At 37.9% G+C, this 24,827-nt stretch overlaps 1 protein-coding gene across 2 annotated transcripts in view; it reads right to left on the bottom strand.

Moving 5' to 3' along the window:
- Window positions 1–1,055: 1,055 nt before the first annotated feature.
- The window catches only part of LOC124804824, a 164,306-nt gene continuing 140,534 nt past the window's right edge, over window positions 1,056–24,827 (bottom strand). For both annotated transcript variants that reach the window (XM_047265168.1, XM_047265169.1), the window contains exons 9-10: window positions 22,181–22,353; window positions 1,056–1,839 (exon numbers count right to left, since the gene is read on the bottom strand). In XM_047265168.1, the coding sequence (XP_047121124.1) occupies window positions 1,782–1,839; window positions 22,181–22,353 (231 nt within the window). In that variant the 3' untranslated portion in view covers window positions 1,056–1,781. The remainder of the gene's footprint in view (window positions 1,840–22,180; window positions 22,354–24,827) is intronic.

Genomic DNA, 24,827 nt, shown 5'->3' with positions numbered 1-24,827 from the left:
ACACAAGCAACTTTTCAATAATTTCTATCTTTGTGCTAAAAAGCTTTAATTTCAAATTATATTTGTGTTATGAATATGCTCAGTTCTGATAGGAACATTAAAAACTAAGTGCAAAAACTAACTTATTGTTTGTTAACAGCGTTTTGTTACAAAAGCTTGTATCTTATTAAATAAGGTTATTAATACAACAAAACTGCTGAATAACACATGCATCAGATATAGTAACTTTAGTTTCCGACTCAAAACCTCTGTGATGTAGTATGATTTATCAATTAAAATTTTATTATTAGAATGTTCATTAGTTTCCTGTATGATACATAGTATTGAGACACAAGATTTTGCAATCTTAATGTTGATTTACAATTTTGGGGTTATGGTATTGATATTCATTACATTATCTTAGCATAACATATTGATGTTTGTGTGACTGTCTGTCATCTGCAGTACAGTTGATTTTTGCTGCAGTTTGTCATCTGCAATTGATCAGGCTTTCTCAATAGCATATAAATAATATATTTACCAAAATGTAAGGCCTAAAACCAGAATTATCCATTCACTTTGGTAACGACCTGGTCATTTTGGCAAGTTGATGCCCAAGCAGAGTGTAGCTCGCTCTCCACTGATTGAAGGGCTTTAAACCAGTTGTACCACTTCGTAATCTGTGTGACACCTTTAGCATAATCACCGAAAGCTGTCTGAATCTTCCGGATGGTTTCCACCTGGCTGTTGCTCAGTTTCTGGCAAAATTTGATGCTGCAGTGCTGCTCCACTCATTCTGTAACTTTTCTTGCAATGAAAAAACAATGCCAGCACTACGCCCTACCTCACTTAACTGCTGCAGGTGGGAAAAAATTAATGCATGGACACGTGGGTTCAAGATTGGCTTATCCATTAGGTGGTGTTCAGGAAAAAAAGTCTTTAACTACTTCCTTATGCTGTATCAAAACTGAACAATCTGTTGGCAGGTTACTGTACACAAATTCTTGCGCTCTGCTGGAAGTTCTATTTATTTTTATTTCAAATTAAAATAAGTGGGGGTAAGGATAAAAACACACTGTGTAAAAAAAGTTTATTGTATCAATTGTTGCTGATTTCTTTTCATAAATTTATAAATATATACAACTTTTTGTTTACAAAATCTTTTGATACAAAAACAATACTCATTTCTTGCATTTCAAAATCTACTCCTTAAAACAGAAGGATATGAAAAATGCCTGCTATCAACTTCCATTTTTTCTCTAAAGTACAAAATAGTAACTTTTTAAAAACAGATGTGCACATCTTCGTAAAACTCAGCTCTTTTCTTACGTGACAGACCACATAATACTGCAGTTTTATGAAGAATTTAATGAAGGGATGACAATGCACTGATTCACCAAAGCCATTAACAGGTCAGTCTTTCAACATCTAACAAGTGGAATAATTAACTAGACTATGCAACTTTTAAAGCAAGCACCAGAACCACTTCAGTCTACAATTATTGGTAAACATTAATACGTAAATGAAAAACACATTAGTATTCAAGATGTAATGTCTTTTTTAACAAAAGCAGTTACCTCTGAACAAAAAAGTAAATACTGAAATCATGTATTAAATGAACTGTTTCTTATTTCCATTAAGTGAGGTGTAACATCTCTGGTGAACTTCTTAACTGAAGAATTCAACATAGCTTCATCACATATAACAAAATGTTAAATTTATTAAAACCAGTCAATGTTTATCATGTCTTTCATAAAAACGTGTATTTGAGGCACTATGGTATTATTAAAATGTCATCTAAATTAGTAATAACCAGGCATTTTATTTGTTTTGCTGGGTGGCTGCCCAGCATTTGATGACCTGAAAGAGAGAAGCTCACATGAGTGCATAATTCAATCTATCTAGCAAATTAATTGCTGTGTTAATAAGACAGAATAGAAATATTATTGAATGCAAGTAATTTATAACCTAATCATGTAAAAGTGTGTTCCCAGTGATATGAGCACTGTCCTGTTGTGCTTCAGAGAGAAAAAGGTAGAGTTATTTATAGGACTTCTGTGGGCAAAAAGTAGGGGCCAAAAATATCTTTTTACAATCTGTTTTTTTGCTCCTAGGCAAAGAAAAAAATTAAATGTGGCATCTTCAAGTAATACAGAACACAACACTGCTTTCCAAGCACACATTTTGGTTACATTTACTGTACCGTTAAAGCCTCATTATCTCTTTTTATGATTTGTCTCTCTAATTGGAGTCTATACTTTAGACTTCTGAACTCATTCAAAACAACAAAAGAAATGAATTAATGTATGGAAATGACAATAAATAGATAAATATTATGAGAAGGATGGATTTTCAAGGAAATACACTAGCGGGAAACTTAAGTTTTTCATAATGAAAATATATTGTATATACATTTTGTACCATATTTTTTTCACTACTTGGTAGCAATAACCCCTTTTTACGATTGCTGTAAATTGCTAATCAGCTATCTTCAGATTACAAGCGTACTGCAGCAAACGATATCTCCAACTTGATTGTATCATATCTCACACAATGCTGTTGTGAATGCTGTGGTGGTGGTGGTGGTGGTGGTGGTGGTGACACTAGTTAGCAGATATAGTGATATGGCACAAGTTCAGGTGGCATTTTAAGATCTCTGCTGGCAGCCAATCCTATTCTTTAGAAAGAGCTGTACAGAAGATTCCTCTGTGGGGGGTTGACTGGCATCAATTTCTCTCTACAAAACACCTGACCAACAACAAATGTTTTAACAATTCAACATGTTGCTTTCTTACACTCTCCTTCCACCCCTAAACAGAGCTACTATTTTTCCATAATATTCCAGTGATTGTACTGGCTACACCTTTCCTTCCTCATGGATATGTGATAATTATTCTATATACTGAGGTGTGATTAATCTGTGATAAAAATATTCTTCCATTCATTTACAGTACAATTTCAACACTCCTGATGCAACAGTCTTTAAACCTGCTTCCTCACTTTTTGAGAAGGGCACGTACTGCTAGAATCTCGAACAGACCACCTGCTCTGATTCTCAAATACACAGGTTGTCCGGCAACTACCAGCTGAAGGAAGTGTTAGCTCTACAAACAGCTATGGTGTAGAAATTGTTACATATTGTTAAGTCCAAATGTTGGTTCTGTGGTGGAGTGGTTGCTCTTTGTCCACCTCATACAGGTCCATAATAAATATTTCTTGTGTCCTTGAACAACCATCAAAATCACTAAACTGCTACAGATCAATGTTCCAGCACACTGTTCACATGGAAAATAAGGCTGTTGGTAGGAAGATAAATTAATCAGCACCATTTTGATTAGCCCTCCCTGTTGTTGGCTCAATGCCCCTCTTTCCACATTCCTGTTTGGACTTAACCTTTGAACAATAGTTTAGTAGGACTCTACTGTCCATTAAATCCAGGACGAAGAGAATCAAAAACACACATGGCGGGAAGATCAACATCCATTAAATAGTGGCCTTGCGATAAATGCAAATTATGCCTCAATATGTGAAAATGTGAATCTACGTAATAAATGCTATTTCATAGCCAACTGTATCCAAATCAACTTGTTTATGAGAGATAGTTTGAAATAGCTTTACTTTCTGGAAATAAGTATCAAAAAAGCAACCAATTTTCCATTATCAGTTTTGCAAAATATCTGGTGAAGTCCAATTTGGGAAGAGAATGTGCTTAAGAAGGTGCCTACAAAGAAAGGGCACCTATGCACAAACGTATCAGTGCATGGTTGCCCAATATCTGTAAAGGCTGTTTTACATAAATCAGTTTCTGGTCAAAACTGAGTACTCGCTGTGGATGTGCACGCTATACTTGTGTGTAACTCAACAGCCAACTACTTAACAAATGAGACAGAGACATCCATGATCAATTGATTGTGCCAAGTGTGGAGCTTGTAAACTCAAGAGTATGCTGCAGACTGTACATCTGTTGAAACAAGGGATTGTGATGTCACCTGCATCAATACTCCGCAATCCACTTGTCAGTGTAATCCACCTGTCAGTGTATTGTGGAGGATACTTCTTATACCACTAACTGCCTTACCTGTTCTATTTGCGAATGATGTGTGGGAAGAATTATCGTCGATAAGCCTCTGTGTTAGCTCTAATTTTTCAAATTTTCTCATTGTGGTCATTTTGCGATACATAAAATAGTGGAAATTAGTATACGAGCAGGATTCCTATGAAAGTAATATACACTGTATGAAGCATTTATTTATCGAATTTAGTATGAGAGTAGCAGATATATATAAGACAATCATGACAATAGAATTACATAGTTTCTTTTGTAACACGAGTAACAAAATAATGTGTCTGCATTTCTTGGCTGGAAATTGGTATAAAAGCAGCTACTGTTCTGTTGTGTTATTGCACTGTTAGTATGTTGTCCAACATCTGTTCTTCCTAATAGCCTCAAAAGTTCTCTTCGACATTGATTTTGATAGGGTTTGTAGTTCTTGCTGTGAAATTGTTGTCCACTCTTCTTGTATTGCTCTATACAACTCACATACAGGCTCAAATTGCCTTCCATTGTGACAAACATGCCTGACAGGTATTCCCCAGAGATTTTATATGAGGTTCAAATCCAGGCTGCATGCGGATGGGGCAAGACATTGATACCTTTTATCTTCAAACCTCTTTTTTATTATAGAAGAAACATGTACAGATGCATTATCCTGTTGAATATTAGACTTTCATCCCCTAGATCATCATATATTCTAATCCATTCTGTCTCTAGCTCTATGGATACATGTTACAGTTTATTCTACTGTTCACTCAAGGAATGTGTGATCTACCTTTAGTGCAGAATGCTACCCAAATCCTAACACTTCGACCACCAAAATGTCTGCTCATTCTTACCTACTACTCTGTTCTTTGACCATGCCAATCATAATGAAATACATCCGGACCATATAAATTAAACTACTTCTGATCACTGAAGATCACTCTACCCCATTCTCTAGTGCATGACGTGTTACAGCGAACTACAATGTAACCTGTTTATGTTTGGATGTTAAGAGCAGGCTTATGCAGTCGTTTCTTGAATGCAAGTTGTTTTTTGTTGTACACATCTGGCAGTTACTGACAACTGTAAATCACTACCAAGTTGAACAGAATAATGGTTTGTGGCCCTTGCTTTGGGCAAAAGTAACTGTTTTGATGCCTCAGATAATTTTCTACTTTGCCAATATTTTCTGTTCCATCCATGTTGTCTACCAATTCTGATGAAATTATAAATCTTTGTATTTGAATGCTTCAACTTTTGGTGATTCAGCAATTAGAGCGCCCCATTTCCTCCTATATACCAATTTATTCGCTTTTTCATCACACGATAATTGTTTTCTGTATGTCTATATCACAATTGCGGCTTATGTACAAAATACGCACTGTCACTAATGATGTCTGGTTCCTATCTGCTAGAAAGGCATGTACACACACACACACACACACACACACACACACACACACACACACACACACAGGTGAGTTCCACCCTTGACGTCTTGTTATATACTGCACTACTGACATCAAATGCAATATCATTTGACTGTATTTGTAAGTACACTGGATCCCATACTATTGCATACACACTGTGCACAATTATTACAATTGACGATGTTAATTCTCCAACATACTCTCTCTAAATTTCAACAGTAAATCTCTCTGTGATGTACAATGCCTCTCTTGTAGCATCTGTCATTGGAGTTTGCTGACGATTTTAACTCTCTCATGAGGACTAAACGGTGCCGCAACAAAAGGCAGCAATATTTGTTGGATCTTCTCTCCCTCTTCTGTCAGTCCTACCTAGTAAGCGTTCCTGACTGATGAACTTACTCAAGAATTGGTCAAACAAGTGTCTTGTGAGCCACCTCTTTACAGGGTGAATTACATTTCCTTAAGAGTGTTCCTAAGAGTGAGTCTGGCATCTGCTGTTCCTATTATTGGTTTTATGTGGTCATTCCACTTAAAAGTTTCTCCAGACAGATACTCCTTCATATTTTACAGCAGTTACCATTTCCAGCAATTTGTCGTAAGTAGTGTAGCTGTACAGTAGTGGATTTCTTTTCCTGTGTGTGTACAATGTTATATTTATTTACATTCAGGATACGCTGCCAGTCTCTGCACCATTCATCAATCCTCTGCAGGTCCTTCTGCAAATCAAGGGTTTTCTGGCATTGCTATCTTCTTATAGACAACGCCATAATCTGCGAACAGCCTTAAAGAGCTCCTGAAGCAACCTGCTCCATCATTTATATACATTGTAAATAGTATCGGTCCTATCACACTTCCTTGGGGTACTCCTGAAATAATCTTTAATTTCTGCCGATTTTGTTTCATTGAGAGTGAAGTGTGAGTTCTCTCTGCAAGAAAGTCTTGAATCAATTCACAAATCTGGTAAGATGGTTTGTAAGTTCATACTTTTTCACTAAATGGCAGTACGGGACCCTGACAAATGCTTTCCTGAAGTCAAGGAACACAGATCACCTTGAATGCTGTTACCTACTGCATATCTTCTGGAAGAACAGAGCAAGGTGAGTTTCACTAGATCTGTCTGTGGAATACATTATGAATTTTATAGAGATGGTTTTTGTTCTCCAAAGAACATCACAATTCTTGAGCCTACAACATTTTCCTTAATTTCACAAAAGATAGACATCAACAATATACGTGCATCTGTCCTAGAGCCCTTCTTGAAAACTGGAGCGACCAGCACTTTTTTCCGGTCACTAGGTACCCTTCATTGTTCCAGAGATTACGTTAAACTGCTCTAGTAGGGGAGCAAGTTCTTTAGCGTAATCTTTGTACAATATTACTGGTGCCTCATCTGATCCTGATGCCTTTCTATTACTAAATGATTTTAGTTGCTTTTCTACTGTTCAATCCATTATCTCAATATCTGCCGTTTCGATGTTCGTACAATTATTGAAAGAAGGGACCATGTTACTGTGTTCCGCAGTGAAACAATTTTGGAAGATCAAATTCAGGAAGACCAAATCCAGTATTCTGGCCTTCTCTCTTATATTCCATTCCAGTGCCAGTAAGGTCTCTCAGTAAATGAGTATATTATTTTGAGATACTTACTGATTTTATGTAAGATCAAACCTCTTAGGGTTTTTACTCAGACCAGTTGACAAAATATTACTTTCAAAGTCATTTAACACTTATCTCATTGCTTTCCTTTGTTCACTTTCACTTTGTTCACCATTTGTCAGCCAGGTTTCGAATTTTCTTGAATCTGTGATGAAGGTGTCTCTGTTTATGTAGAAGTTTTCTAATACTGCTGTTAAACCACGGTGGGTTTTTCCCATCCACTATCACCATGCTTGAAACATACTTGTCTAAGGCATATTCAACAATGCTTTTGAATTTTGTTCTATTTGTGCGCCACTTCTATGTCCTCATGACTGAATATTTGATGCTGACTACTCTAGCTAAGCAAAAATATTTTCCTAACTTTCTTAACACTCCTTGTAATACCCATAGTCATAATTGCTACCACAGCCTTATGTTCCCTGATACCCTTCTCTATTCCAGAAGTGCAGGTGTATCTGTTGCTATAGTCTGATCCATGAACGATGGCACTTCGCGTGATTTCACTGTTGCTGTTCCAAGCGGCACTAAGCGGATAAATGTGCTTGCACCTGAAGAAAATGTGTACACAGGAAGTTGCATCTCTCGCATGGTTGAGCAGAATTTGTTGCTTACCACCACTGTCAAGATGCGACAACTCACAACAAATGCAATAAAAATTTGCTACGTAATAAGCTACGATCACATTTAACGCTCACATTAGCTGCAACATTCACAGCAGAACACTACTGAATGCTCATTGGATGTCGGAGAATGTGTGACATAGATGTGCAGAACAATCCTAAACTCAACTGCCATTGTTCACGACTCCAATTTCAGGTGGTCTAAGATATTTCATGTGTGAACTGTTAACTATCTGCTCGAAGTAATATTCAGTAATGACATCCATAATAATGTCACATGAATTCCTGTGCCTGGGACCAGTTTTGATAGCAAGACTCTCCCACTCTGCACCTGGCAAGTTGAAGTGACTGCCCGCTACTTCATGATCTGCTTATTTACTAAATGCTGCAAGTTCTCTCTGAAGCGCTCTATCATTACAACTTCTGATGTAGGTGGTCTATGAAAGCATCTGATTACCATTTTTTACCCACTTTTGATGCTTAACTTCATCCAGATTAATTCACATTCAGACTCTGTAATAACCTCCCTAGATATTAACAAATTCTTTACTTTAATAAATTCGCAGCCACCAGTGGTGACTAACCTATCCTTACAATAACTATTCCAATCTGATTTTAGGATTTTGCTGCTATTCACTACTTCTTTAAACAATTTTCTGTTGGTAATACTATCTGGGCATCACAGCCTTCAATACACAATACTCATTTTGGCACCTCAGCATGGATGCTCCTGCAGTTAACCTATTCTCACTGAGCTCACTCATTATAGTACCGGGTTTTGTGCTTTTGTATCTTCTTCATCTTTATTTTGTTGTTTGCTTAGTTTTCATGACAATGCAAATGTTGTGCCAAAGCCTGGTATTTTTCCTACTAGTGTTCTCACACAAGAAAGACTAAATATCAAAGCGAAACGGTACCCCTATTTACAATATTGGTTCCACGACAAAAGAGAAGCCTACATTATGGATAAACAAGAATGTAAATAGATAAACCTTTTTACCGAGAAAAGTACTTTGAAAGAAATCAAGATACAGAGGACAATATAAAAAGGTGCTGTCTGCTGCCTTATAAATGTTGTTTGATATGTTCCTAAGTATATATTTTCTCAAGCAGATAAATGTAGATATTTTTCGAAGTCTGGATGACACATTTTCTTTCTTTCAGTTATCAGAATTTTGTATTGTATGTAGCATGTTATTTTATTTTCCTATTTTCAAAAGAATGAGGAAAGTAATCCTGCCCAATCATGGGTTTCATGCGAAGCCTCACAACTGCAAAGGTGTCGACAATCCCCATGACCATGTGTCAGTTCCGCTTTTGCAGAAACACAGAAAATGGTATAAAGCTAGCTTCGCTGAGAAAGGGTGGTGATACTTGTTCCTCACACTACTCCTCACCCTTCGAGCAGCCAGAGTTCTCATTTACTCACAACTGGCAGTTATATTGTAGACTCTACACTACAGCAACCATGCTGAAGGCCTTCCTGTAAAGTGCACGTAATTATTTTTAAGTTCTACTTATAGCCCAATGCTAAAGTACTTCATTTGTTCTGTCTGTAGCATTGTTAAGTACAGGTTGCGAATTACATGAAAGGACTCTGCAATACGCTAATCCAATCTTACATACTACAGATTTGAAATCGATGTTCTGCAGATCTTGAAATTATTGAACAGGATAGGAAAAGAGAGATAATTTCAAGAAATACCTTAAATCAGAGAAGTGCTCAATGGTGAGAAAATGCTGCTACTTCTCAACACAAACAATCATTTGCTGAAAACTTAAATAGAGCAAAAATAAGAAAACAAGTGAAGACTATTTCAGGGTTGGAGGTTTAAGTTTTATAAAAGCAAATATTCCACTCAAAAAGCTCTAATTATAAAGGAAAAACTAATTAATCTCTCATTATTTTATCACCAACTATGATGTATCATGCAGCGTAACTTGCTGTGACAGTGCGAGATAGAGACAAAGATATTGTTTATTACTCTGTGGCGGTCAGCGCTCACATAATTATTCTTAGGATATAGAGTTTTTTGTTCCTGTTTAGAGTAATTTTAGGAGAAGAGAGCCATTCTTGTGATATAAAAAATCGACGCCATTGCGAGTTTTTGATTCACATTGTAAAATATAAGTGTATATGGAAGGAAATCAGTTAATAGAACACCAGCTTGAGAACAGTTCCGACGGGAGCGTTCAGTTCTAGTGAAATAGTTTGATGTTTTCTTCGGAAAAGAAGTCACTTCATGGATCATTCAAATCCACAATAGTAACTGGACATTTCTCAGAACTGAAAGCCTCAGAACTGAAAGCAATCTGATTGCTATGCAACAGAGCCCCGAAGAATATTTCTCCGTACTTTGGTTACCACTTTCAGCTCGACACGGTATCTGCAGCATCTGGAGCAGATTTCTACACAGCGGAAGCGTGTAATCGCTATCAGTTTCACACACCGTCCTGTGTACGCTGTGTGTATTTACCCAGAACAGTAAACATACAGTTACTCACACACACAGAAAGACAATACTAGGTGGTGTGGGGAAACATTTCAGTATAAAGGCCGTGTAGAGCTAAACAGTAATTAGCCTAGTAAGAAGGGGAGTCTTTATAGATGTCTACCGTTAGACAGGACACGATCCTGATATAACACTCATAGTGAACCTGCAATAGAACTATGTTAGTAATTTAGTAATTAATGTTTCATTGTGTGTCTATATGTCTAGTTTTATAGAGTAACTACATTATGGTCCTTTGTATGTTTCACGCTAACTGAACGTGCGGGAGTATCTTGTGAAGAGAACGAGAGCGCCGTCCCAGCAGCTGAGCAGAAACTTCAAAAAGGCCAGAACATTTGAATTACTAGCTTTCTTGAGCATTTATGCATTGTAGTGACCTTTCATGTATTAATTTTCTAAGTATAAATAGTGTTGCTACATTACTTTTATTAGAATTCCAGTATTTCAGTAGATATAGTAAGACAATATTTTATGTGTTATCTATGTACTGTGTTTGTGTCACACTGTAAAGTGTACATTAACAGCATTAGGATATTAACGTTTTTTGCGTGTGTAAAATTTAATAGTCACTTTTGTAGGACTTATTTAGAGGAGAAACTGTCAATTGCTCATTTACATGGTGATAACTAGATCTATGTTCAAAGCCAATAAGCAAGCACACATCACAATGCCACAAAATTAATTAAATACTGTGAATGCATCGTCAACTAGTGCCACAGAATTTAATACCGCCGTAGTTAGCGATATGTCGATTACGGCTGAGCAACCAGCAATAATTAATGCACTCACGCCATCAACACAAATGGTTGCTAGTTCCGACATTCATATGTCGAAAGAAGTCCAGAGAAATATGCAGCAACCAACAAACAACATGAATTTCATCTCTGACACAGACGCATGCGAAAACGAATTGACTGTACCGAAAATTGTGTCGGTACAATCCTCATTAACCCCAGTGCAATCGCCAATTGCTGAGAATACAGATTTGTTATCCCAGCTGATGTCAAGTTTGACTGTCATAACACAAGGGATTAAAGCATTGGAAACCACGCAATCCACGTTTGCAAATGACATGAATCGTAGATTCCAGGCATTGGAAACCATGCAATCTAATCTTGCAATGGCACTATCCACGTTTGCAAACGACATGAATTGTAGATTCCAGGCATTGGAAACTACGCAATCCACTTTTGCAAATGACATGAATTGTAGATTCCAAGTATTGGAGAGTGCAAAATTTAATTTGGCTCAGGAGCAATCTAATAAACTAAAAGAAATAAATGATAAGATTACTGAAAAATTCCAGAGTTTGGAAACAAAGCAGAGTCACTTGATTGCCAGTCAGGCACAACTCATAATTACACAAGAACAACAGTATCACGAATTAACAAACAAATACAAAGACATCTTATGTCGTCAAGACACACTAAATCATCAAGTGCAAGAAGTTATTCATGTACAGAACACTATTGCGCAAGACGTGAATACAATTAAGCACGATAATGAGCAAGCTGTCATTGAGCTTACTCGGAGGATAGACACTCTCAGTCTCGAAGGCGAGAAACACACAGAGAAACTTTTCAATGAACATAAGATCGCATTCTCTAAGGACATTGAAGATAGGGCGAAAGAGCAAACCGAGACAGTGCAAAATTATGTTGACAAAACCTTGAAAGAAATGGTTTCTAACGTGCAAGTTAACAACGAAGCTGCACAAGAACAACTTAAAGCAGAAGTTAAAGAGATTAAGGAGAATATAGGAGATGAATTTCCTGCTTGGAAAGCAAAGATAGAAAATACATTAAAAGCATGCCAGCAGGGTCTAATTAATACTAGAGGGGCACATACTACTTGCAGTTTATCAAAAGCAGACATTATTCCTGATGAAACCAGTGAAACCGAATCCATGCAGCAATATCCATGTATTGGCGCATATTTATGTAATCAACCAGAAACAAATTATCGAGATTATAATTCACTGCGAAGTAGCCACCAGAATACACCTGTGACTATGAATGAAGGAAAAATGCTTAAATATCGTCAATTCCAGATATTTATTCCCGAAAGGAAGTTGATCAATCCCGTGGTATTTATCAAGCAATTTAAAGGGATATTGCCGCGAATGTGGACTGAGCAACAAAAAATTATGTATGTTGCAGGATTCATACATGGAGATGGATCGATGTGGGCGTCAGAAGCATCCGACTGGTGTCAAGATTATGACCAATTTGAACGCGCTTTCTTGCACAAATACTGGAATAAGGGAGTACAAGAAAGACTACGTAAGGAAGTTTTTGACCCACAACCTTTTTCTTTCAAAAATGGATCTTTAAGAAAGTATTTCGAGAAGTATATAAATAAAAGCAAATACTGGAATGAACCAATCCCAACGCAGGATATCATTCGAATATTAAAGGGCAAACTTCCACTTGAAGTTAAGGAAAAACTTCTACATGTGCCTGAACAACATGTGGAAGATTTTCTAGCCACATTGGATTCAACAGACATTCTATTCGAAGAATCACGTGTGCGCTATAACCAACCAAGTTACCAACCTAACAAATACAATAACAACAACAAACAGTATGGAAACAAACCTTTTGCACACAATTCAGCAAACCCACAGGTGAATTATTTCCAGAAAAACGTGAAATTTGGTAACGAAAATCCCGACCAGTGTAATCATGACCAACAATGTGAACAAACATATAAACAGAAATGGAGGAAGAATAATAAGAAGAGGAAAGGATACTATCAAGAAGGGAATTATCAGCAAAAACGCCGATATCAGCAACCAACCCAAGAATATCACAACCAACCACAAACTTCAGGTTGGGTACCAAATGATAATGCAAATGAATGGAGAAATCAACCACCAATAATAACCGACATAACGGAGCAGACATCTGCTAATAATGGACAATCGTCAAACTAAACTCGACTGTCAGAAGCTCCGACAGAGCAGTCGAGGAAGTTTTCAGGGGCGAAAATTCAAGCGTCAATTTTTTTTCGGTACAATGACGGCAGATTATTAATAGAAGAACTTCAGCAGGATATGATGCCTTGTCAAGAGGAACATATCACTGAACCTGTTGCGAAAATTCAGGCGTCAATTGAAGGCATTACTGTGCAAGTTACTTTAGATACAGGAGCAGCAGTAAATGTCGTTTCTGAGAAGTTATTTCAAAGAATACTTCAGAAAGCAAATCCACTGATTTTTCCTGTTCAATGTTGTAGAATTGTAGGTCCTACTGGTCATAAGTCTTCTCACGTTAATGTGCAGACTCAACTCCAGTTAGATATAGGAAATGTAGCTATAAATTGCACGTTCCTTGTAATAGAAAAATTGATTGAGGACTGTATCCTGGGTATAGATGAATTTAGAGAGAGAAATTGGCATATCGATTTTTCTCTAGGCCGTGCCAGTTTTACAATAATGGCTCAGAAACATCAACTGAATCTTCTCAGGGAATATAGTACCCCTGGAAAGTATTGTCAGGGACGAAAGCTGCAAATAAAGTGGATACATAGCAAACCTGCACGGTATTACCAAATTAATTACTTGCAACCAGTTTTAAACCCTGAAGATATGGTATATGAAAAGGTGCAAGAACCTTAATATTTGCAACAACATCAAAGAAAGCAATTATATGATCTTCTACAGGAATATCATGAAGTCTTTCGAGAAAGACCTGGTGTAATCAAGGGATACACATGCCATTTAGATGTGATACCACACCAAGTTTTCTGCCGTATTTTTTATCCAGTACCGTGGCACCAACGAAAGGCAGTTGATGCGGAAATCCACCAGATGCTTGAATGGGATCTGATCGAACCTTCGACGAGTCCGTACCGTAGTCCGCTTCATGTTGTCTCGAAAAAGGGAGGAAAACTTCGTCTCGTGCTATACGCTCGGCAGATAAATAAGATTATCGTGTTCGTGCGAACTCATCCGGAAAATATCGATGAACTAATTTAAAAGTTCGAGGGGATGAAATATTTAACAAATATTGATCTGAGAAGTTCATTTTGGTAGGTAGCTCTAGATGAACCATCAAAAAAGTACACCGCATTTGTACATGCAGGTAGAAGCTATCAATTTAAGGTTTTACCTTTTGGGCTAAACGTGAGCTCAGGAGTTTTTATAAATGCTCTAGATTATGCATTGGGACCTGCACTTCGAAGCAATTTAACTTTGTTTGTGGACGACATGCTCATAGCTATGACCACATGGAAGGAGCACGTTGATTTATTGAGAAGAGTGTTAGAACGTTTCAAGGAAGCAGGCATAACCGCAAATCTGCAAAAGTCTCATTTTGCTCGAGATAAAATCAAATTTTTGGGTCATCTTATAAATGGAAAAGGCATCTTACCGGACTCTGAGAAACTAAAGGCAATCAAAAACTTTGCAGTTCCAACAACAAAAAGGCAGTTAAAGGGCTTCCTCAGAGTTGTCTCTTTTTTCAGGCGTTTCATTCACGACCACTCTATTAATGCAGAACTGTTGTACAGCTTGTTGCGCAAAAATACTCTGTGGGTGAGGACGCAACAATGTCAGAATGCATTTAAAGCAATAAAACATGCCTTAGTCAATTCACAAATATTATATCATCCAGATATGAGCCAAGAATTCGGTTTAATGGCAGATGCTTCGGAAATTGGAATAGGTTCATGCCTCTTCCAAGTAAAGATGATAGATAGAAAATCAACTTTCTGTGCAATAGCTTTTGCTAGCCGACTCTAAACTGCTTGTGAAAGAACATATACGACTACCGAAAGGGAAGCATTGGCCGTAGTCTGGTCATTTAAGAAATTTTACTATTAGTTATATGGAGCGAAGACAACAGTATACTGTGACCACAAAGCTTTAAGTTCTTTGCAAACATGTAAATTATTACATCCAAGATTAGCAAGATGGACGCTCTCACTCCAAGAGTTTCAATTTGAAATTAAATACCTAAGCGGACAGGATAATTTCATCGCTGATGCATTGTCTAGAATGCCAGATGGAGATTTATCAACTATCAACATCACGGACAATCCGTCCGAATTTAATGTTCTTATAATGACTAATAGAATACATAGGAAACATTTTCTTGACATGTGTAAGAACATGGAAAAATTACAGAATGAAGATCCTCGTTGGCATTCAATAAAGGAAACTTTAGCAAAGCCTGGAAACGATGATCTGAAGAGACTGTACAAAGTTGAGGACGACGTCTTATTTTTCAAAGGGCATCTTGATTCAGATAATTGGAAGGTGTGTCTTCCCGAGAAGAATGAGAATGACTTAATTTTGCACATGCACATCACTTGGGGACATTTTGGAGTATTAAAGTGTGCTCGGAAGATTCAAGCATATTGCTACTTCCCAAACATTCGCAGGAAAGTGCACAGACAGTTAAGGAAACGTAAAATTTGTCAGCTAGCCAAATCAGGAAATTTTTGTGTGAAAGATTTCCTACATCCTATTATACCCACTAAACCGCTGTCAATCATTTCGGTCGACGTCTGTGGTCCTCTACCATCATCAAGGGGAGGATGCAAATATATTGTAGCTTTTCTTGATATATTCACTAAGTATGTCAAACTTTATCCATTAAAATCAGCTACTGCTGCATCCATAGCCAAGAAGCTAGTCAAGGATTATATAGTCAAGGTAGGCAAACCAGAGGCTAATCTTTCTGACAATGGGTCAATGTTCACTGGATTTCGTTGGAGGCAAACATTAGCCAGTTGTGATATAAAACAAATTCTAACATCAGTGTACCACCCCTCGGCGAATCCCGTGGAACGAATTTTTCATGAATTAAACCGGTTCATGAGAACCTATTGCCACAACCAGCAACCCAAATGGATCGATTATCTTCACGATTTTCAGGAAATTGTAAACAATATGCCACATACTACGACAGAATACACCCCATACGAACTGATGTTTGGAAAACAGGAACAGAATGACTGGATTAGACCAATTCCTAAAGTAGCTATTAACAATATAGACCTACAAAATAAAGTACGACAATCCTTACTCAATATAATGGACAAGGCAAGAAAAAGGGAAATATATTTTGACAATCGACTTGGAAAAATAAAAACATATGAAGTGAAAGACCAAGTTTTAGTAAAAACTCATCCTAAGGCTTCACTTATACAGAGGAAGAACACAAAATGGCAATTATTGTATCAAGGACCATTTGTGATTACCAAAATACCCCATCCAGGAACTTGTGTTTTGAAGGATGTGAAGAATGGAAAGGTGAAAGGAATGTATCCTCATCACTTGTAACAGCAATTTCATGATGACTGAAGATTCTGAAGATTGAAAATACTATTCTTATCAGATAATATTGATTAGAGAATTTTCATTAAACCTATGAATCATACTTAGGATAGTTTCTTTCTTTTTGCAATTTCGTAGTTAGTTTTTCTTTTCAGGCATAATGTATGAGATATATGCAGACATTATGTATTTGTTTTCTACTGTAAAGATGTTTTCTTTTCAGTATGCAGAGAATTTAGCTATAGTATGAATGATTTCTTTTAAAAAATTTTTTATTTAGTTGATAGTAACTTCAATCAGGTTTCACAATGCATAATGACCATGGGTTAGTGACTCAAATGAATCTGGTCTATGGCAAGATATTTTTTCTTATGTCAATTTAACAATGTCAGTGTGTGTTTGTATTTGCTTTTTTACTCTCTGAGCTGAAGTCATGCTGTTCGGAAGGGATAACCCGTTCTCAGTTTTAAAAGGACGCCTATTACTTTGTTTCAATCTTGTGTGATGAACATTGTCTTTATAGTTGTACATACCTGTGTATGTAAATTATGTACGTCAATTGTTGCTCGCGAAGTTACCAACTGAGTGAATGCCTTTCAGTTATGAGCACATCAACAAGTGTTGAAGTCCATCCGAAAGATGATGAGTGTAAGTTGACACAGCAGCACCAGTTGGATTTGTGTATAGTGCATTCTAGGGTTGTTGATAGAAATGAAGAACACCTTACGACTTCCGAATATTTCAAATTCGGAACAGATAATTAGAAAGCACTTTAGATTAGATTCTATTTCAGCTCAGCATAGATCAAACACCTTTTCCACAGAACTTACACTGACTCTTATTTTCATGTTAACCATATGTGGAAAACCATAATATCCACGAGGAGACAGTGAAATGGGAATAAAATTCAATCAGTTACCCGGAGATGACAGATAGAAGGGAATCGCAGATGGACGTAAACCAACGCGTCGACGGTTCACCTCAAGACACAGAAGATTAACAGTGTTGTGTTTCTTTTGTGAACAGTGTTTAAATTCATTCAAAAAAATCCATATTGTAAATATTTTTTTTATTTTCCATTGTAAATCAATTAATTTTCTTTGCAAATGAGAAATATGAGGATGGTAAATCTACCCCGAGGTTTTCCTTGGATTTCCTTTGTGGGGCTTGGCCAAATGGCTAGATTATCCGTTTGAGACATCTCAAGGCGAGTGACAGAAGCTTTGAGTGATGATGAAAAAGCTTTCTAATCACATCTCATGCCATCCTCGACAAATGAATAAAAGCAAGCATGTAAGCTATGCATATAAGCTGCATCAGGAATTCAGCACAGTCTTTGTCAGCAGTATATGCACCCAAATCTATAATTTACATTTAGATAGTCATTCACTAATACCAAAATATCATAAGAAATACAGTGGACATTAATACAGCGTCATAAACAATCAACGATATAGTGTTGTGTGAACGCTCGTGTTTGTTTTTGCCTAAAAACGTTCGTCCACAAGAGGGGCATATATGATGTATCATGCAGCGTAACTTCCTGTGACAGTGCGAGAGAGAGAGAGAGAGAGAGAGAGAGAGAGAGAGAGAGAGAGAGAGATATTGTTTATTACTCTGTGGCGGTCAGTGCTCACATAATTATTCTTAGGATATAGAGTTTTTTGTTCTTGTTAAGAGTAATTTTAGGAGAGGAGAGCCATTCTTGTGATGTAAAAGATCGACGCCATTGCGAGTTTTTGATTCACATTGTAAAATATAAGTGTATATGGAAGGAAATCAGTTAATAGAACAATAAAATATTGTTCATTTCAAGAAGGTACGTCTTATTATACACCCAGCGATATACTGCTATTGCGATTTACTAATAAACACCAGCTTGAGAACAGTTCCGACAGGAGCGTTCAGTTCTAGTGAAATAGTTCGATGTTTTCTTCGGAAAAGAAGTCACTTCATGGATCATTCAAATCCACAATAGTAACTGGACATTTCTCAGAACTGAAAGCAATCTGATTGCTATGCAACAGAGCCCCGAAGAATATTTCTCCGTACTTTGGTTACCACTTTCAGCTCAACACGGTATCTGCAGCATCTGGAGCAGATTTCTACAACAGCGGAAGCGTGTAATCGCTATCAGTTTCACACACCGCCCTGTGTACGCTGTATGTATTTACCCAGAACAGTAAACATACAGTTACTCACACACATAGAAAGACAATACTATGTGGTGTGGGGAAACATTTCAGTATAAAAGCTCTGTAGAGCTAAACAGTAATTAGCCTAGTAAGAAAGGAGTCTTTATACAACCACTGTTTTTTAATTTTCTTTTTGTGATGAATTTCAACTTCACACATGTAGCACCCCAAATTTTTAATTTATACCTCTAATTAATTATAAAAATATATGCTGATTCTGCTGCAAATTTTGTTCACAACAAAGCTAATTGCTCCAAAAAATGATGCTAATTCTGTCTAAAATAAATGCTACATTTTCTGGTCCCTAGCCATAACTGTCAAGTAACATTTGCTGTTACGTTCCTCTTCATAATCATTAAAATATTTTCGAATACAAAACACAATTCGTTTTCATATATTTATCTTCTGCTCAGAGCTTAGAACATGTCACATCTGTATAGAACATATCTAGAAAAGAACTCAGTGAGCTGGTATGCCAATTAAGTATGTTCATAACAGAGTGGCAGTCCCCACATTGTTATGTCTGTGTACAAGTGTTACTGAAACATGTTTACAGGTATACTGGTTAAAACTGAAAGGAATATTTTGAATTTGTGAAAAATACACCTATGAGCAAAAACGTTATGACTGCTGCCCACCACGAGGGCACCTGGTAGTGGTGTGGGCATGTGATGTGGTAAGAAAATATATAAGCAGAGCAAAGAGAAATGGGAAGGATTTCTAGTGATACAGGCTGCAAACAAGAAATCACACTGACATAAGCAACTTTGACAAGATGCAAACTGTTATAATGCGGGATGTGGTGACTAGCATCTCAGACACACTGAAACTGATCAGCTTTTCATGTACTACTATCATGAGCATCTACGGGAAGTGACTGAATGACAGTGAAACCGTGATTAGCTGACAAGGTGTTGGACAACTGTGCCACATCACAGAATGTAGACATAGGAGGCTTGCTCAGTCTGTAAAGCAGGATGGTTGACAATCTGTGGTGTATCTGACCATAGTACAAAGCTCATGCAGGGGCAAGTGTTTCAGCGTGTACTGTTCACCATCACTGTTGAACACTGGGAACCGCAGCAGAGGATCCTTCAGTACTCTCATATCGACCCAACATCGTCGATTATGATTGTAGTGGTAACGAGATCATTGATATTACCATATTTACTCGAATCTAAGCCGCACTTTTTTTCCGGTTTTTGTAATCCAAAAAACCACCTGCGGCTTAGAATCGAGTGCAAAGCAAACGGAAGTTCTGAAAAATTTTGGTAGGTGCCGCCACAACTAACTTCTGCCGTCGAATGTGTGTAGCACTACACAGAAATACTTTGTACAAATTCCGTATTGTTCATCTTCGAATGTAGCAGAATTTCAATATACTACGAAAATCCGACTGGCAAGACTGTTTGGGATGTTTGTCAATATGGCCAACTCTACGTTCTGAATTTTTTCTGCGTGTGAGAAGAGATTGCTGCTAACAGGTACCTGATGAAATGTGAATCACATGCAGTATTCTCTTCACCATAAGAATAATACGAATATAAACATTTTGCCATGTATTCTTTCATGTTTGCTGCTATCTCATTTAAATCCTGTCTGCCTAATAAACTGTGAAACTAGAGTGGCACTACAGCAAACGCGGAAGAATATACATATCGTGTCATGTTTATATTCGTATTATTTTATGCCTAATAGTGATACAGTCAGAAATGAAGCACGGCAACTAACTAGATTTTTAAATCTAAGATGACTAATTTCGGTACAGAATTTGATGTACTAAAGAAGCGGCTGCAAAGATCTTCAAACGGAGAAAATTTTTCGCCTAACTTGTTCAGAACATGTTCTATCATACACAGTCTATTATTTGGTTCTTGTTGATCATTATCAAAGAAAGCAGCAGTGTAAGTAACAACAAATAGCATTCTCTTGCCAAGCAGCGGCAGCGCGCACAAAAGCAAGCCATGTCGCGAGCAGCGACAGGCCGTAAACACGCACTATCAGAATGCGACAAACAATGCATGACACAGTACAACTTAGAGTGACGTAAACACCTATAACAAAGAAAACGACACTTATCAGATCAAAGCAAAATAAGCAATTGATTCAAACCAGATGAAGCACGTGAAAAAGGAAGGGTACCCGTATAAATACGGACGGAGCGCCTGACACACAGCAATGGCTACCTGGTAAAGCGTAACTGTAAGCTTATGACTCTAACCAAACTACTGTAGCTGTATCGTCATTCATTCGACGTAAATTGCGTCTCATATTACAATGGACCAACTTTGTTTCGATTTGGAGGTGCGGCCTAAAACTTTTCTCTCCCCTTGAATTTCGAGTCTCAAATTTCAGGTGCGGCTTAGAGTCAGGGAATTTTTTTTTTTCCCCTTTATTTCAAATCTCATTTTTCAGGTGCGGCTTAGATTCGAGTGCGGCTTAGATTCGAGTAAATACAGTATACTGTGGATTAAGCGAAATGTGTTGCTTGTTTGAATGAATCAGTTTTCTTTTTGTGCCAGGTCAATATTTGTGTCTGCATAGACCAACATTCAGGTAAATAGCTGCTCAAAACGTACATCGTGTCATAGGTGCAGGCCTGTGGGTGCACTATTATGCTGCGGCATACATTCTTCTGGACATGTTCAGGACCTTTGGTAGTAATTGAAGTTATCAAAACGGCTGTGAACTGCAAGAACATTACTGCGTACTACCTGCATCCATTCATACTCGACGTCTTCCCAGACGAGGGATTTTTCCAGTAGGATAACTGTCCATGTCACATGTCTAGAATCATGCTACAGTGATTTGTGAAACATGATAGTGCACATTACATTTCCCTGATCTGGGCCTAATGGAATACATCTGGGACACAATCGGGCACCTGCTCCACATCCACAAATCACCAGCTCATAATTTACAGGAATTGCATAACCTCTGCATAGACATATAGTGCCACAAACCATCTGAAACCAATCAAGGGTTTGTCAAACCCACATCCAACATTCTTAATCAGGCCTTTTGACTGAAATTTTTAAACACCTTCTGCAAATTCGTATGAAGAATATCACTGACGAACCTCTTGTTAATGCAAATTAAAACAAGAGGAGGAGGAGAGGAAGAAATAGAAGGTGAAGATTGTAAGCAAATGGATTTTCTTAAGTGTAAGCAAATCAAAGATGAGATTCACTTGCTTCTGGCAATAATTTTAAATGCAAGAAATTAGAAATGACCAAACAGCAGCTGGTGACTTAGAAGAGAAAATGAGACAGTGGAGATGCACAGAATAGACGTGGGAGAAGAAAGAAAATAAAGGGGAGGGTGGGGGAGAAGAAGCACATTAAAAGAAAAGAATTATTTGAATTATTAAACTGCTTACATTCAGTGATAGCTTATGTTGTCAAAATATTTTACAGAGAGAGACCACATAATATCCAAAACATGTATTATCTGCTACATTACCTGATTTTAGGAGCAGGCAACCTTGAAGGCAATCGTGAAGGAGGTCGAGGAATGCCACTAGAAGGTCTTCCCTGTGGTGGGATTGTGTTTATCCTAGGAGGTCGAATGGAAGGAGGTCGCAAACTAGACGATGGCCGAGGTCTTACGTTTTCTGGTTGTCTCAAAACTGGTACCTGTAAATTGATTTCAACATGAGGAAACTACAAATACTGAATACATTTTAGTAATTTCTTAACATTTAATAAGAACTTAAGAACATGCTACATTACGAGGAACATTTGCAAGTACATGAAATACACAATATACAATGAATATCATTGTTGAAAAAAAAGGGAGTAACTTAATGGATAAATAAGTAGGTAAAAAATTAAAATAAAATTAAAAAAAGGTACACAGACTTCAGTATTTTTCACGTTTTTTCATCTATCATTTTATGAGACTCAGGCATTTGAACAGTCAATTCAGCCTCTAATCTACTTTAAGAGCGTAGACATTATGTAAATTAAAAACTAGTTAGTTGGTTAGTTGGTGATTAAGGGACTAAACGGCAAGTTCATCAGTCCCTCAATTCAACATCAGTGACGTCCACAAAGCAAGTGTTCTGGTGATTAAAGTATGTAAGAGCTGTGAGACAGATATTGAAGGCCATACCAATGCCAGAACTGGGAAAGAATTTACAGAGAAGTGTATGGATCAGATTGGCATATAGGTCAGAGCAGACAAGGAGTCTCCTGAGGCTCATCCGAAGGCAACAAAAGCACCACCTCACATCTGACTCCTGCGAGCCCAATGAAGGGTGAAGACAGTTACAGAGCAAAGAATGTCTTCTGGTTGGCAGATTCAGAAGAGTAAAAGTGAGACTGCTAAAAATGTACTGAAAATCAGTTGGACCATCAATAATAAAAACAAGAGAGAGAGATAGGTAAGACAGGACAAAGGAATCCCCAGGGCTCCACGCACAATATGAGTCACACCACCCACAGCTGTCCCATTCCTGCACCAGTGTAGTTGCGGTGTTAAACAGCATCCACTAATCAAAAGAATGCTACCTCTAAAATAGAAAAAAAGCTTATGGCTGAGAAAGAGGCAACATGCATCTAAAAACAATTAAAACAGAGTAAGGAAGAGATGAAAGAGCTGATGAAGGAGGTAAGGTCGGGTGTCCCCCAGACTCAGCATGCAGCAGGAGATACCCGAACCCCAACCATACCGCCCCAGCTCCGAGGCTAGCTTAAGATGTATCTGGCAATTAAAGCCACTTTCACAGAGAAAATGGAAAACCAGTGCAGCTGCCCATGAATGATCAGCTAATATTTGAGGCAAGGCATTTGGAAAGCCATTCTTAGCATGGAAGAAGAGGGAAAAAAAGAAGTCATTCCAACAGGATAAGAGTTACTGTCCGTAATGCTCCACAGCTAAAACATGCAGGTGGCTCGCTACGTACTATAAAACTATGGGTCAGCCTGGTCTCACCAATGTGGATGACATAGGATGGTGGATTCTTTCGCAATTCCTGGGGAGGGGGGGGGGGGGGGTGCAGCAAGATGATCATGAATATCAGAGATCACAAGGTGTTGAATAAAACTGTCCAATGGCCTGAAGACCATTCACTGAGTCACTACATATTAAACGTGGTCAGTGGAGGGCTCTGCTAAGGGCCACCAGCTCTGCTGTAAAAATACTACATGTTTTTTGCAACAAATGAAGTTCCTACCCAGGAGCAAATGTAAAAGCAAATCCCCTCTTATCCAGTTTTACAGCTGTCAGTGTAAAAGAGGGTTGCACCCTAAAACTCCTGAAGCAACAAACATAACAAGGCGTCAAAAGGTCATGGGGGTGACAGACTTTAGGACCTTGAAATAGATCAGTCCTAGTTTGTGGGGGTGGGAGAGGGGGAGACACAAGGAGCACAATCCAGGGAGGGGATATGGAGAGAGCACAATCCAGGGAGGGGATATGGAGATCCTGGCAGAGGGCTGTGAGGCAAATTCCCATTTGTAATCCCACCCAATGTCTGATGCCCCTCAAATGCAAAAAGAATAGGATATGTTGGGTGATCAGGGAATTGATGAATTTTAACTGCATAGGAGACGAAGAGTTGGTACCGTTGGAAGATGCAAGATCCATGCTTCAAAAGAAGATTGTCTACAGGATTACACTGGAAAATACCAGTGGCCAAACAAACTCTATGCTGATGAACTGTGTCTAACAATTTCAAAGTTGTTGGTGCCATATAGCTGTAAACTTAGCACCCGTAGTCCAGTCAGGAGGAGACCAGGGCCCACTAAATACAGAGAAGAAAAGCACTATATGCACCGCAACCGTTGCAGGCAAGGAGGAGATAGTATTAAGCTTTTGCTTGAACTAGGCTTTAGTTGATAAATATGGGCAGCGAAGTTGGCCTTTTATCAAAAAGGAGGCCCAAGAAAAATGAGTAAAGTACAACTGAGCAGGCAGTATGACTAAGTTCAGCAAGAAGATCATGAATAGCAGAGATCACAAGGTGTTGAATCAAACTGTCCAATGGCCTGAAGACCATTCACTGAGTCACTGTCCTTCTCTGGGTCCTTTACTTTCAAGCACTGGGTACCCAAGTAGAATTCTGGATCAGGAAGCTAGGACAACAGTATAACTTTTATAAGATATC

This window comes from Schistocerca piceifrons, chromosome 7 (genome assembly GCF_021461385.2).
Source record: "Schistocerca piceifrons isolate TAMUIC-IGC-003096 chromosome 7, iqSchPice1.1, whole genome shotgun sequence".
Lineage (NCBI taxonomy): Eukaryota > Metazoa > Arthropoda > Insecta > Orthoptera > Acrididae > Schistocerca > Schistocerca piceifrons.
The sequence above is the reverse complement of the archived record's forward strand: the minus strand, read 5'-3'. Positions and strand labels throughout refer to the sequence as shown.